This window comes from Accipiter gentilis, chromosome 9 (assembly GCF_929443795.1).
Source record: "Accipiter gentilis chromosome 9, bAccGen1.1, whole genome shotgun sequence".
NCBI classification, from domain to species: domain Eukaryota; kingdom Metazoa; phylum Chordata; class Aves; order Accipitriformes; family Accipitridae; genus Astur; species Astur gentilis.
The window spans coordinates 33,456,753-33,472,550 of record NC_064888.1 but is presented as its reverse complement, the minus strand read 5'-3'; the positions used below and the strand labels follow the sequence as shown (position 1 = coordinate 33,472,550).

General features: G+C 42.7%; 1 protein-coding gene across 5 annotated transcripts in view; it reads left to right on the top strand.

The window, feature by feature from the left end:
- The first annotated feature begins 1,544 nt into the window (after positions 1 to 1,544).
- The window catches only part of GPAM (glycerol-3-phosphate acyltransferase, mitochondrial), a 39,321-nt gene continuing 25,067 nt past the window's right edge, over positions 1,545 to 15,798 (top strand). The window contains exons 1-5 of one of the 5 annotated variants that reach the window (XM_049810378.1): positions 8,107 to 8,132; positions 8,637 to 8,763; positions 10,167 to 10,297; positions 12,343 to 12,465; positions 15,532 to 15,605. In XM_049810378.1, the coding sequence (XP_049666335.1) occupies positions 10,196 to 10,297; positions 12,343 to 12,465; positions 15,532 to 15,605 (299 nt within the window). In that variant the 5' untranslated portion in view covers positions 8,107 to 8,132; positions 8,637 to 8,763; positions 10,167 to 10,195. Of the gene's footprint in view, positions 1,709 to 8,097; positions 8,133 to 8,628; positions 8,764 to 10,166; positions 10,298 to 12,342; positions 12,466 to 15,531; positions 15,606 to 15,798 lie in introns of those variants that run through there. The other 4 variants (XM_049810381.1, XM_049810377.1, XM_049810376.1 and 1 more) reach the window with 4 other exon arrangements.

Sequence of the window (15,798 nt, the reverse complement as noted above, 5' to 3'; positions counted from 1 at the left end):
CTCTTCAATCGTTCATTGCTCTGTTTCCAAATTTTGCAAGCACAGAGATATGGATGACTTTTTCTCCAGATCTGCCTGACCCAGGTTTTATGAGATTTAACAAGGCCTAGGTTAGAAAATAAATCATGTTTCAAAATATATTGGCTCTCACTTTGAGGGCTGAGCAGGAACAGATAACCTATGTATGCTAGTGCTTGAAATATTAGTTAAAATATAGTAACTAAGACATTTTTAGCAACAAGTGTTCCTAGTGTAAACAAACGATGAAATTTTGTTCTGTGTTTCATCATACTAGGGTAACTGGTGGTACCTCCGGGCCCATATGTACTAATGATCTACCAGAAGAGCTGAAACTGAACAAGGAATGGCCAAAAATAATCAGGATGATCCCATGATGCAGGTTGCACTACAGGCTAATATTTGCCCCATAAACCTCTTGGAAGGCTGTTCCAGAAATTACTTCTTAACTGCATGGGAGCCTTCTCCAGTTTCAAATCTCGCCAGTGCTTCCCAAGTATTTTTTTTTTATTCATTAACTTAATTAGCACATTCTAAACTTGTGTCGTATAAGAAATAATAAATACTAACTATACACAAAAAACATATCTGAGAAATGTCACAGGTGTAAATGCATAGAAAGTTCTTTTGTGAAAAAGCTGGGGAGGAAACATCACTCAGCTTGAGTGGTGGAGCTCAGTTTGATCTTGGAGACATTGCAGTAGCACAGATAGAAAATGAGAAGAAAACTTTTTGCAAGGAAGAGCCCGAGGCAGATGCATGCCCAGTATATTCTGACCACTAAAGCGGATTTCTGAATGCACAATCAAAATGCACTGACCTGCCTCATTACTTTTTCTATTTCGTAAAATCAGACCGGTGTAGTCAATCTATAACATCGAAAATTAAAAAGTTCAATCAGAAAATGCAGAAGTGGCATCTATACTTTACTAGTTTTTCCAGCTCCTCAGCAGAAATAAGACACTGCTGCTTCAAGAGTCTCCTCATCTTGCTTTTCAACCTGAATTCAATCACCCGTTATGCCAATTTTATGTTACCTGAACTACCACGACACTTTTAGTAAATCATCATGATGGATAGGTGCTGATATTTGCCCAATTTTTTATGCTGGATGAAATGTGGGTGGTTTTTTTTTTTTGTAACTTCATGTCTCTGAAAGACAGGTGTTTTAAAGGCAAAAGCTGATATAACCTTCTCTGGTAGCTCAGGTTAAGTTGATTAGGTCCTAATGAAAGACATCAATAATTTCACTTCCCCAAAAGACCTGGCTCAAAACACCTCTATTCTACAGCCTAGGGTACTTTGCTGCAGGGAATGTGTAGTCCCATCTCTCACTGCAGGTAAAGGTAAAACAAACAAGAACCCTTCGGAAACCACTGTTGCTTTACCCCTCCTATGGAGAGAATGAAAGGGGAAAGTGCTGTAAGAATAAACAAGGCATATATAATCCTGCATTATCCTAAATCTGAAAGACCTGTGGAGTGACTCAGTCCTAAGCCCACAAACAGCTTTATGAAACCAGCCTGTCATGCTGTGCCCCATCTAGTTTTCCTGCAGCAATGGCTGGTCGTGTGTGAAATACCAGGCTAGTAATATGCACTGTTCTTTTATAAAGGGGAAAGGCCAGAGCTGCAAAAACATCACCTCTTAGCAAGCCATGATACCCTTTTCAAGACCTCTGCCATTCCAGGTGAGTATCCTGGAATAATTAAGCAATTTAATAGTTTAGGGTGTACACAAAAATATTTCTGCTCTCGTGAAGGCATAAGGTGCTTGGGAAAGTATTGGGTTATGGCTCAAACAGGTAAAAAAACCAAACTAGGTAGGATTTTAACGTTGAGAGTTGAATATCTGTTATTTAGTAACTGAAAGATATGCTTTTGCCGGGTCAGTTGGTATCGTTTTGCTCAAATGATCACTGATAGTTTGTGAAATCTAGCACTGCAATACAATTGTTGGCCAGGTCTTAGGACTTAAACAAGGATATTTTTCTGCAGTTCCCAGATCCAGGAGACACATAAGTGGGAGTGGAAAAAAATGCTTTTGTTTGGGAAACACACTGTGGGAAAATTGCTCAACATGATTTGAATGTCAGAATTGGAATGTAACAACTGGTGTAGCCAGATTAGTGCAAAGAGACGGCAAAACAATTGCTTTTGTCAGGGCCCTCAGTTAATTTTGTAGCACTGAAACAAAATTGATAGTTTACTTTTTGTTGATTGTGTGCAAGGTTAAAATTTCAGTTACATAAATTTAATTATATATATCTATGATGAACTAAAGTCTGGAGACCTTGTATTTTTTAGTGAGACTGACTTACAAAAAAAAAAAAAAAAAAAAAAAAAAGACATCTGTGGGAAGTTTTACTTCCTGTTTGCTTTTTGCAAAACCTAAATCAGCGAATCCATTTTGTTTGCCTGGGTAAATTGGGGCAGGGTGTGTTGCCCTTTGGAGATTGGAAAATATTGGGGTTGTAAAGCCTTCATTGGAATATATGGTAGTCTGCATCAGGATCATTGCATCAGGTCAGAACAGATGGCTTGACGCTCTCCTAACCCTCCCAACGTGTTTGCAAAGATGCCCCCAAAATTCTGAGAAAATTTCCCAATGAACGGGTCTTGCATCTTCCTTGTCAAAGGCATTAAGACTCTTCCAGTGCCAACTCCTGGATTAAGGTCCTGAATACCTGTAATAGAGGGGAGAGGTGGGACATCGTGTGATTCAACACCTGGGCCATACCCTCTGTTGCAAAGACTGTTGTGCACTGGCGGTTGCAAGAGCTGTGATCCCAACTTCCAAAACCTACAGTGCTTTAAATTATAGGATATGACAAGTCCTTCTAAAGCCAACAACTGCACAGCAGAGCAAACCTGAGCATTGAAAACTACCTCCTTTTGAGATACTGATGAAAGACTTGCCTAGCATCTCATAATAATTAGGGGTTGTGTTATTCTAGAACAATTTGCAATCCCTCAAGGATGAGTCACAGCAAATTTGACAAGATCACAATTTTGTGGGTTTGTTGAGGTATTTTTTTTTGTTATATGCTGTTTTTTCAAAATGGTCCATACTGACTTCAGCTCTCAGATTTCTTTATTTCTATTCCTTGGTTGTTTCTTTGGAGGGATAGAAAGCAGCTCTGCATTCCTGGAGAGAGAACCAGAGGAGAAGAAACCCATCTTCTGTCTGTCTTCTGCAGGGGAGTTGGCAACAAGTAGAAGTCCATTGGGCCTGACGTAAAATAAGGCCACTAGTGAAACTTGAAATATCTGCAAACACAAAACTGGATTTATCCTTTCTGTGACCACAGTCCCCCGTGCATACTGATTTTTAATGATTTACAGATGGATAATATTTTTGAGGTATCCAACAGTATTTAGGGCCTATATACAGTAAATTAGTTGTTTCATCTGTGTTATTTCTCAGATAAAATCAACTCTTGGATAAAATGTCAGCTTTGCAGATACCCTCAACATACAAATGCAGAGAACTGAAATAACCACCCTTACAAAATGTACCCCTTATTCACAGAAGGCATGGGGAAGCTTGCATTGTTATGGCAGATAATTGCTTAAGGTCTGAGTAAGGAAGAATCTTGTTCCACATTCTGTCAGTCAGTGTTCCTAAATTAAAAATACTGGCAAATTCCTTTGGATAGTTGAGATTTTCTGATTTGTATGTAATACAAGTATATGTGTAATTGCTTGATAGATAAATGGTGCTAAGTTTGCAAGTGTAAAAGTTAGTTATACTGGTTTTAACCCAGTAGTGCTTTCTGTTAGAACAAAAGCCTTTTTTATACTAATGTGACTAACAAGGTCAAGGGAAAAGCTAGGAGCAGCTTGGGCTGAAATGCACGTATCTTTTCAAAATTACAGTAATGAATATGATATTTGAATGAGAAGAAATTACAGAAACACAGTGTGCTGTGTTATATAGGAGGGAGTCACTGTACTCTTAAAGAATTTTCCATTTGTTCTCAAGATAAGGGAGATGAAATAGAAGAGAAGAAATGATTTGTCTTGAAAGGAGATATAAAGTATACCCAAAGCATTTCTACGTACAATCTTATCAGTCCTTTTCATGGCTACTTGCCACTCTTAGATGCTCTTAATACATCGTATACCAAAGGCAATATTGCTGACATGGAGTTCTGCAACTGCCAAATTGCATATTCATTATTGTTCATAGTCATGTGAGGTCGAGTTCGGTCACTGCAAACAGAGAACCTTTGTCTGGATCTTTACTCCCTCCTCATGCAGTTTTTGGTTTCCTAACTTTTGTAGCACTCCCCGGGTTGAAAGTTTCTTTTTAAAGAGGATGCTGTGTACTCTTTTGTAAACATGTCTCCATTACTAAAAGTGACATCATGGGAATCACTGGAAGGGAGCTGAGAGCACAGACCCGGGGTAGAGGCAGTGTAAAAAGAAGTCCCCCTCGTCCCTTCTCCCTCCTCCTCTCCACAGCATTGTGTAGCAAACAGGTACTTTGTTGAACTCCACTGAAAGCATCATGAGGAATTTAAACATAGGAAGGACTAATCATTATGTACAAAAACAAACGAGTCCTGCCAGCTCTTTCTCATCTGCAGGCTGCTATGCACGATGTGGTCAGCAGCTTATTCACACAAAGCCAGGCTTCTGCTGATTTGCCATCATATGCAAATTACCTCCCTGGACTCATTGGCACGGCAAACACCTCGGTTTAAGAAGTTTAAAAAGATGGATTGCAAAACTTAGGCATGCTCCCGCTCCTACTGAGATCAGTGGCAAGCCTCCCATTGACTTCAATGGAAGCAGGATAGAGTCTCTCTTTTCTGGAAGCGAGACCCAGTGGTATTTGAGCTTTTTAGAGCACATGCAGCTCTGAAAGTCTGTTCCTTTAGGGCATTCCAAAATTTTTCCCATTTGCTTGATTCCATGGCAACACAACATCATCACCGAGCTCTCAATACTGAAATGAGATTTTACTACTAAGCCTGAGGATTTATACAAGTGTATCTTGTAAAAAGATCTTGCTGAGCTGCAATTGCCATTGGACTAATTCTGCATCCTTTTCAGATGAGTGACAAAATTATCTCTGGATTTATTTCACAATAAGCCAAGAATTTTCTAAGGTTAGAAAAACAAGTAAACTGCTCTACAATCATACCAGAAACAACTTTTTTTTTTTTCGTCTTCACTGCACAGTATTACTATGTTTGAGTAAAACATTGTATCTATTTACTACTCTTTTCAAAACAGTCTGGAGAATAGCCTAAGCAATTTTCTCATAAATGATACTAAAATCAGACTCTAGAGACTGCACAAAACTATGACAAAGCCATTGAAGCTTTTTTTTCTGATTTTTGTGTTACTTATATCACAGAAATAACTGTTTCGCAACCTGAAAAATACACCAGTGTAAAAGCATGCAAGGAAAAATCATGCCAAAAGATCCATATTACATTCTGAATGTACTATAATTCATCTTTTATAGAAGGAAGCAAAGCAGACAAGCTTGCTTTGCACTCAGTGGCTGAAAGTTTGCTCTGAATTACATTATAGCACACTGAAACTGAGTGCACTGTTTGATCCCCTATTTTTGTGCCTGGGAGGGGAAAAAAAATTAACGTGATTCCATACCTAGAGAAGGTAAAGTTGTGTGTAAGCAATATCGATGGTCCTTTGTAATATAAAGTACCTACTAAGAAGTTCCCGAGTAACAATACAAATGCAGTGGAGCAATGAAATTATTAGCAGACACTAATAAGATTTTTAACTGCCTTACATTTCATGCATTTTCTTAGACATTGCCATCCCTGTTATATCCAGTTTTCGTGTAATCCAGTTGTTGAATCATCTCCTCCAATGTGATTTCTGAGATAATTCTGCCACTTTAGTCACAGCTCTGACTTCCCGCATTGCACACAGTCTTACACAGACAGACCCATCCTGGAAGCAGTGATCAGGATGTGGGCTGCAGCATTATATTGGGACTTTGACTACTTCTGTGACATCTGCTCCTTTACGCAAAGAGAATTACAAAAATACATGATGTGACACTGGATTTCACTTATTCTGAGTGGAGTTCAGAGTTTCCCCTTCTGAAGCTTCCAATGCACCTAGGACACACTCCACGCAATCCTGAGAGCGGGACCGGCTGGGCCACAGGATCAGAGACAGACGTCTCCTTCTCTGGCCTCCACAACTCCACCAAGTCAATGCAATGCTCATTATGCAAGCGAAGCTGAGTTGAGGATGTAATAACTGAGATCACACAAATCTGACATAGCACTGTGGCTCTCTGTCGGTGGAAACCCTTATATAGTTTCTTTCCAGATAGATGGCCTCCTGGGCTAGGCTCTGATTAGCAAAGCAGTTACAAATCCACTTAGCTGCTATAGACCCAGATGAAAGCAGAATCTGCCCCCTCTTTCCCAGCTGACCTTCAGTAAATCAATTCAAGAAAAAGTTGATATAAAGACAAAAGCTTTGTTATAAAGCTGGACAGTTATGGGCTTGTATTTCAGAAGTGGCCAGAGATTCTGGCTACGTTGCTTTTCAAGGCTAAAACTTGAAAGTGGGTGTTTGGCACTATTTCAACCAACTCTCCTTCACGAGAACTGACACACAGAACCGCTAATCAAATCTGGAATTCTTGGCCCAGATGATGAGAAAACTGGGAGAAAACTTTAGTATGTGAATGTGTTGTAAGGAATACAGTTAGACATTGTCCTTTCTCTGTACAAAATACCATGCCCTAGAAAATGGTGCTTTGCTATACACTGTGCACAAGTGCTGCACTGTATATTATGCAGAAAGACAAACTTTTACACAAGTTGTACATTTCACTACATCACAGCTTATTGTATTTTTTTGTTTGAAAAGTAGACATCTTGTGTTCCAAAGTCCACCTTGCAACAAAACAGAGTATTTTTTCTTGCTAAACAGAGGAAAATTCAGGTCCAAAATCTCTTCTGACCCCAAACCTGCAAACGCTCTTCATAAAGTATCAGCTCCAATACCCCAGTGATATTCCCCGGGAGGCACTCAGTTGTGGGAAGCACAGCAACTCGCATATGCACGTAGCAGTTTGTTTTTTGCCTATCGCATCGCATGCATTTTCTTTTATGTGTGAAGAGCATTTGTAACTCCTGCTTAACCGTTCTCATTTGTAATAAATTCAAAACGACATCTAGAAGCGAGACCTCTAGGAGGAGAATACCTCCTTGGGTTACTTGAATTTGTGAGCAGAGTATTTGCATTGGCGTAAAATGACACCCCGTATTTTGTCACTTTACTCCCGCGTTGCGCTGTTTTGAATAACCGCGAAGACCTGGACGTTCGAAGAAGGAACGTGGGTGCTGGCCTTCCCAGAGGTCTGTAACTCAAGTTGAGCCACAGAAAGACTATCTTTAAATAGCCCAAGACTGCCAAAGCCAAAGAATACTCTCGGCCCATGTTTGTCTATATGCAGCAATCTCAATCAACATTTGCTTTTGCCCTCAGTGAAAGGCAAACTGGCACCGCTGCAAGGCCGGGTGGGCAGATCGATACCCGTCCCGAATTTTCTGCAACTGTTTCCATGTCGGCGGCAACGCAGTCGCAGCTCCCGGTCGCCGTAAACCCCCAGAAACGCGATTTTACGTAACCTTCCCCGCGTTCTCCTTTTCCGCGGCTCGGATCTGAGCGCCGAACAGCCCCGTCAGTCCCTTCTGCCGCCAGAAGGAGGGGGCGGGGAGGCGGCTCGGTGGCGGTTCGGGCTGTCCGACCATGCCCCCGCACCTGCGGCGGCCGCGGACGGGGGCGCCCGGCGCCGAGGGGGGAGAGGCCGCGCCGGGCCGCGGTCCTAAGCCGGGGCGGCCGGACCCGCTGCCGGCGCGGGGACGGGCACCACAGCGGGTGCGCGGGGCTCTAGAGGGGTCGCCGAGGAGCGGGAGGGCGGCCGCGGGCTCTCTCTGCCGCCCCGGCGGGACGCGGCGAGGGGCCAGGCGGCCGCGGGGCTGGGCGGGGGGAGGCGGCGGGCCCGCACCATGGCGACGGGCGCTCAGGAAGTCGCGTCAGGCCCGGCGCCGCCGCGCGGCCCGGCGGGCGGGCAGGGGTCCAGCGGCCGCTGCGGAGCCCGCCGTGCGGGTAGGGGCCGGCGCGGCAGACGCAGACGCCTCCCGCTCCGGCTCCGGCTCCGGGCCCGGGCCCGCTGCCCCCGGCGGCGGGGGACGGCAGGGCAGGACCGGGCGAGGGGCTGCCGCGTGGCGGGAGGGGGCGTGGGCTGCGCGGCGCTGCGGAGGAGCGGCCGGCCCGGGTGCGGAGGGCGCCTGTCGCGCCGCCTCCTGTCAGGGACGGAGCGTGTGTGTGTGTGTGTGTGGGGGGGGGGGGGTCGGCCGGCCGTTCCCCGCGGCTGCCGCGGAGCCGAGCGGGGGGCAGGCGGGCCCGGGGAGCCTCGTCCGTCCCCGCGGCGGCGTCTGAGGGTGCGGGAGCTGCGGGGCGGGGGGCGGGCGGCCGCCCGCCTTCGGCGCCCGCCCCCGGCGGCGTCCGGCGGAGCGCGGGGACGGCCCCTTGGCAGCGGGCGCCGGCGCTGCCCCGGGGACGCTCGGCGGGCGATACCCGCGCTCAGCCGCCGCGTTTCTGCTTCTGTAGCAGGTGCCGTGAGAGTGCAGGGGGCCGGAGCCCCGGTCGGAGCCCGGAGGATGGCGTGCGTCGGCGGGCCGACAGCGTGAGCGCCGCGGCGGAGAGCGGGCAGCCGGCAGGGCAGGTTCTGGCGGAGGTGCGTAGAGAGCTGCCGTTGCGCGGGCAGGCTTTTAATTACGTATCTTTTTTTTTTTTTAAAAGTTCCTCTTTTATGCGTGCCGGTGCAGCCAAGGTCACCTTGAGCGCAGGGAAGACGCGTTTGCCTTTCACCGTCCGGGTGGTCGTGAGCGGGTTTTTTTTTTTACCTACTGAGTGGTGTAGATGTTAATTTGCTAATGAAAAAAGAAAAAAAGGGACAAATTGAGCGTAAGAGCCAGCCAAGAAAGAAGGATAACTTATGTACTTAGGCTGCGTGTAAAGGTAAGTGTGTGCGTGGATATACTAGCTCAAACACTGGTTTGTATGGGGAGCTCTGTACGTGGAGGTATTACGGGAGAGGTTTGTGTCTGCTTGGGGAGGACGGTAAGAAAGACAAAATGTTGGATTAAAGTTTTAGGTCTTGCTTTTGCAAATGTTAGCGTACAGGCTGGGAACAGCCTCATTCCTGATGGCTCGTAGCTTGGCTGGAGCATAAGTTTCTTTGCAGTGACAGATGGAAGAGGCGGTATTGCCACTTTACAGTTTCTCTAGATGAAAACGCCTGGATTCCTATTTCAGTGGCTCACCATCACAAAGCAGTTGAATCCGTAGTCTTTTGTGGATATACCATACAATGCCAAGTGGTTTTGATATGTTTGGCCTACTTTCTTTTTTCTTTGGCCAAGGGAGAATTCTTTACTGTGCTTATTATATGAACTATAAAACTTCCCTTTTAAAATAATAGTGCAAGTTTAGACTTTACTGCTTTTTAATCCCACAAGCCCATAAGGTCACTTATGTCAGCAGCGCGTTCAGGTTTAGGGGTGTGCTTTTTGTATAGAGCGCTCCTTCCTCCGAGGAGTTTTCAAACTGGTTTGACTACAGCTAGATCAGACGCATAAAATATACTGTGAGATAGGAGATATCTCGGGAGAGAACATTAATGAATTTTTTTGTAGATAATGGGCGTCCTTGAGAAGCAAATGATGAAAGAGTGAGGTCATGGAGTGCAAGAGAATAGTAAACTTTTGGAAGTGGCTGAAATGTGTATTCTTGTGGCTGCATGGTTTAAACCATGCAGTGAAGAACAGTGGAAAAGTATAAAGGGACTGTACTGACCTGTAATGAGAAGAAAAGCAGGGAGAGAAAAACAGGGAGATAGCTGGTTGGTGTGCTGCGTTTATGGAAATCAAATATGCTGGGTTTTTAATCGTATTAAAGTCATGCTGATTTCTGACCACAGTGAAACTCCTTCAGAACCTAACTTTTATGAAGGGCGCAAAAATACCAGTTTGCTAATTTTTTGCTAGATACCCATCACTGAAATTATGTGTGTGTGTGTATGTGTTTCTGTGTACGTGTGTGTGTATATATGTATGTATGTATGTTATTATTTTGCAGATTCTGATCTTCAGTTCAACTCCTGGGTCATGGATGAAACTGCTTTGTCCCTTGGAACAATAGATGTTTCCTATTTGTCCACCTCAGCAGAGTGTAGTATCAGTAGATGTAAGCATTCCAGTGAAGAATGGGTAAGTAAAAATTGTGAATGTTACTGGCCATATTTATCTTATTTTTTCTTCAAGTCGAAGGTGGACTTTTTTTTATTATGAAGAAGAATGAAGATAAGGCACCACCTCTCTCATGCGTGATACAGTTTGGTTTTAATTTAACTTGAAACGTAAGGAGGAACCAACAGTTTAGTGTTGTGCCAAAGACTAATGTTGCTAGAAAAGAAAAACCCTATCAAACCCTATTGATAGTCTTACAGTCTTCTGATGTGATGTTAGTAATCATTTTATATAGCAGTAAATGTGCAGAATCCCATTCTGGAGTAGGCTGAGGTCAAACAGAAAGTCAAATAGAAACCTCATTGCTGTTCTGAAGGATGTAGTTTGAAATGCACAAGTGAAAAGGAGCCTGAAGCTAAAGGTGCATGGTCATGTAGCCATTGTAGCTGGAGCTTTTCATGCAATACAGGAGGCAGAGAAAATTTGGTGGATATAAATAAGGAGCCTATTAAAAGTCTGTGTCCTCTGTTGAGTGAGGCTTGGGATTTGGAGGAGGCAAAGGGAGCAGTGAGCAGAGAGGTCTGGGTGGAACAGAAAGAGCCACATGGGGACTGGGCTGATAGCAGTTGGTTTAGAAGCATAGGTCAGGAAGAATTAGACACGGCTCTGGAGGAGGAGTTTGAACTTGATACAGAAGAAGAGTTGGAGACATGGTCAGCGTTGAGGGAAGGGACACACATTCTGGCAGCTGGGTTTTCTGTCTAGCTAGATGTAAGTTACATCGGACAGCAACTAGCAGTAACCAAAAGATCTGTGAGGCAGTGGGATAGAGGCAGGTGAGACAAAAGTGATGGGAAGGAGGTTTTGTAAGAAAGTGGTGGTGAGTTCAGTCAGGGCTTAGAGGCAAGCAGAAGGAGGACAGTATTGTTACAAAGTTGGTTAATTTTAGAGTTAGCATTACAGAAGGTGATAGAGAAGCGATTGGGCCAGGCTTAGCATCCTGATGCTTGTTTATTTCAGATGGAAGACTTAGCCTTGGAATAGTTGCCAATTTATACCGCTTGCCAAATGCGATATACGCACGTTTTAGTTTTTAGGCATCTTGAGCATTGCTTTTGACTTTCTAGTTGTTTCTCACTGGGCTGGCTTTCTAGCTGAGTATGTGATGTTCTGTATTTGTGTTTCCCAAACCTTATGCTGGTTTAAGGTATTGGTTCTACCCTGCTTCTCTTCCACTTAAAAGTGCTATTTTAAACAATGTTTTGGTTTGTTTCTGTAACTTCCCTTTTATTAAAAACTTAGAATATATGGTTCAGAAAATGGCAATCCAGTGTTCATTCTCAGGCAAGCGATAATTCAGTAGACTTTATTGGGAACAGTCAATGTCTTTGTAAAAATTATAGTTAAGTATATTTTCATTATGTCCTAACATAAGAGAATGTGGTCTGTGAATACAGTTACTCTGATTTTTTTGGTTCTATAATCTTCAGAAAGACAGCGTAACATTGGAGAAGGCACAGTGGTTCCTTTTTCATATCCCTTTGCATGAAACTGCTGAAAAAGGGTGTACAGAGTCAATGGAGTTAATATTCTGTGTACATTCAGTCTTCTTGCAATTTTACAGGGTGATGTCCAGTTAAAGCTTAATGTACATTGCTCATATTACAAGCACCCCTACATTACTAAGAGTGTAATTTACTGTTAATTTCTTCCACTTTTCTCGGCTGTCAGTTTCCTTGCTGTTTCTTATTAGAGTTATTATTTTAAAATTTTGTGTGTCAGCAAATGCTGCAGTGCTTAGGATACGTAAGTACAACAGTGTGATTTTGCTTTTATTTTTAAAAATGGCATTGTCTGGAGATAATGTAATTTATTTTAGAAAAATCTTGGAAAAATTTGTGTTAATTTTATGTAATTTTGGGGGATAATTTTTTTGGTTTTTTTTGTTGGTTTTTGTTGTTGTTGTTATTGTTGTTGTGTCTGGCAACTCCTCTTACTCAAAATTTTCACATACCCAGTAAAACATATATTTCTGGATACTTACAGAGTGGTCTTTTGTTCTGCAGGGGGAGTGTAACTCTAGGCCTACTCTCTTCCGATCCGCCACTTTAAAATGGAAAGAGACTCTGTTGAGCAGAAAAAGGCCGTTTGTGGGACGGTGTTGCTATGTATGCACTCCCCAGAGCCGGGTAAGAAGATTACAGACTGGATTATGTTTGACAATAACTTGTAGTTGCAGCGTAATGAAGTTTCAGTGGTTTTGTTACTTTCGGAATTAAGGTCACAATGTGCTTCCTTCATAAAGAAATATAGTTTTTCAGCTTTGTTTATGGTTATATTTTCTTTGTCATGGAATTAATAGATGACACAGACCTGTTGTGATGCTTTGTCTTCCACTTTTCAGTGCAGACTTACTCCTTGCACAAAACTTAACAGCTCTTCAGAATTAGCACTAGGAAATTGTATGGAAAAAAATTACCTGTTCTGGTAGATTAGTAACGGGAATTTGCTGCATATGAAAGGCATACTTTTAGGTGCTTATGTTAAGGCTTACTTTTGAGATGCTTAATTCTCTATCCACAGAATAAGTATAGTTTTGAAAGTAAGCAATATGTTCCCTTCAAACTTGAAGAGATTAATCCTGTGCTTGAGGAGACAGGGTGGTTTTCTACACCTGGCTGATTGCTGGCTACTCTGCCCAGCCTGGAAAAAAGGAGTGCCAGTTATGATAGTGGGGATATTTGTCTGCTGGGAACAGCGTCAAGATGGTGGTTCTAGAGGGGTTGCGCAAGCTGATTTAAAATGTGAACTTTATTGAACTGCTTTGGGCAGGCTTTCCATAAGCTGAAGCTGAAAAATGCTGATAAATGGCATAATATAGTTTACAACCAGTTCATCATGTAATTTGACTACGTGTACAACCTGGGCTTTCAATCGCACTCAGTTACACCTGCATTGAGCTCCATGATTGGCTGGACTAGAGTGAAAATTTGCTTGTTTCTTTGACCAAGGAAAAGTTGTTATTTCACTCTATTCCTATGCCAGAATAGAAAATTGCAGCAATGACATACAAGTGTGGGATAGAAATCCAAATGTTCTGTGAAGGCTACGTATGATATGGGCAACAAGACAAGCAATTAGATAAACTGAGACTACTTCTAACAGACACTTAAGTGTTTTGACTTGTAAAAAGGTGTGTAGGAATCCTCAACTTAGGGCTTTATACATTTAGTAATTAGGCTGTTCCTCTCAAGTTGGGAATTATGCTTTAAAAATAAAAATCTTGTTCTGTATTTTGTCCATTTAATAAGAAACTAATTGCCTATCCTGAGATCCCACTCAGGAAAGGGGCATGACCTGATTAAGCCCTTTATTGTCTTCTGCCACAAGGAGAAAATACCATCCTTGCAGCAGACAATAACAAAGCAGATCCTCTCATTAGACTCCAGATATTTAATTTTTTTTTTTTTTTGAGCAGCCTGTTCGTTAATTCTCTTAAGGAAAAGGGATGGATGAGTGAAACACATTTCCTTAAGTGTGTTGGCCAAACTAACAGCTTGCCAATGCTCAGAGTGGGCAGTCTTGCTTCTCCCTATAGTTTTCCTTCTTGCTCTCCTGGGGGCTGATCAAGTTCACTAACCATGCAGAAAATTACCTGCTTTATTTATTCATTTACTCTGGCTGTCTTAGTTTTCTGGCTTGTCTGAATGAAGTTGGCTCGTTAAGGGGTGTGATGAATGCTAGAGATGGTGTAAGTTAAGAGGTGAGGGATAGTGTTCAGTGGGAAAGGGTAGGATGTGGTAGCAGGAGCTGGGCTTCTTCCTTGCAGCAGCAGGGAGATGCTCTATCAGCTCACTTGTCTCACAGAACCACATCCTCTGCCTGACACAGGATGGGGGAAGAGTTAAATAAGGAAAAGCTGAAGTGTGACATTACAGCTGGAGGATGAATTTCACAGAGCGAGGTTATAATCTAATGATTAAAGCACTGGAGTGGACTTGGGCATTCAGTGATACTTAACTTTGTTGCTGATTTTTTGGGAGACCAAGAGCAAGTCATTTCACTTCTCTTTGCCAGAACATTTCATCTAGCTTTAAGATCCACAAAAAATTACCAATGTATAGTCAAAGAAATTAGTATTACCTTGAAGCTTCCTCTTAAAAGCCTAGAGCAACAATTTGTTGATTGTATGTACTATGCAGTTATGCTTTAACACGGGGCAAAAGACTGTGTGCTCCCACTGTAGCACGTAATTTCTACCTGATTTGCAAATGACATAGGACACTTACATATTTTAATTTGTGGCAAATGGTATGTCCTAAACAAAATACAAACAAATGAGACTCTTGCCTGATTCCCATTGCAAAAGTGGTAGTGAGGCTGTTCCGCAGCTAAGCTGTTGCTGGTAACCATCTTTCTCCTTCACTGTCATGTTTTGTCTTCCTTGACATGCACAGTCCCAGTGGTTTTAGCTGTAATTCACTGTTGGCATGCTACCAGTTTTATAATTAAGTATTATTTGGGCAGAAAGAAACTAGCCTCTCGGTCAAGTTACTTACTTGGAATACGTAATATCAAAGTTTAGGTCTTCCTGGCAAGGAATATTTTTTTTATCCACAGTGGAACTGCTCCCAAACTCATTCCGGAACAGTTAATAGCCTGGCACGTAGAGTCTGTATCAGGGATGTAGAAGGCTGGATTGAGTTTGTTGTTCAGGCAGAGCAGGAATGTGGAGATTTGCCACCTAACCATGGATGGATATCCTGACCCTTGGGCTGCCGTTATGTGATGCCTGATCTGCTGGCAAACTGGTTGTCACAGACTGAGTGTCAAAAGGCTCATGGTTATACTAACACTGAATGTGACTTAATAAAGTTCTGTCTCAAGTATGAGTTCTGTATTATGACAAGTCCTGGTTTATATTACATCAGAATGCGATAAAATATTCTGGCTTGAAGAATACAACCAATTTATGTATGCAGCTTGAAGAATACAACCTTTTCTGTATGCAGTAAAGCCTAGAGAATACTTTGAAAGTATTGGAGTTAGGAATAGTGAACTTCTGAATTTCATTTACATTTCAGAACAGTTTGTGTGTACTTTATAAGCAAGTTCAGCACTTCTCTGCTTTGGGTTTTGTTTATAACAGAGGTGAAAAACATTGCATTATCTTAAATGTTATGATGAATGTAGAGGCACAACTATTCCTATGTAATTAAGTAGTCCGCCAACCTTTTTTTTTCTTGGTTTTACAGGATAACTTCTTCAACGCTAGTATTCCTTCTTTGGGTCTGCGTAATGTCATATATATCAATGAAACACATACGAGGTAATGTAGCAAGTCTTTATCCTGCTTTTAAAATTCAGTGTTTTCTGATCTTATGACAGGGAAATCTCTAGGGTAGTCCAGACTGAGTGAATATATATTGCTATCCTAAATTGCAGGAATTGGTGCTGACTTCAGGAAAGTTAATGTACTTTTTAAATCCGGCTGTGTGTATTTGGGAGCTGGGCAAAGTCCT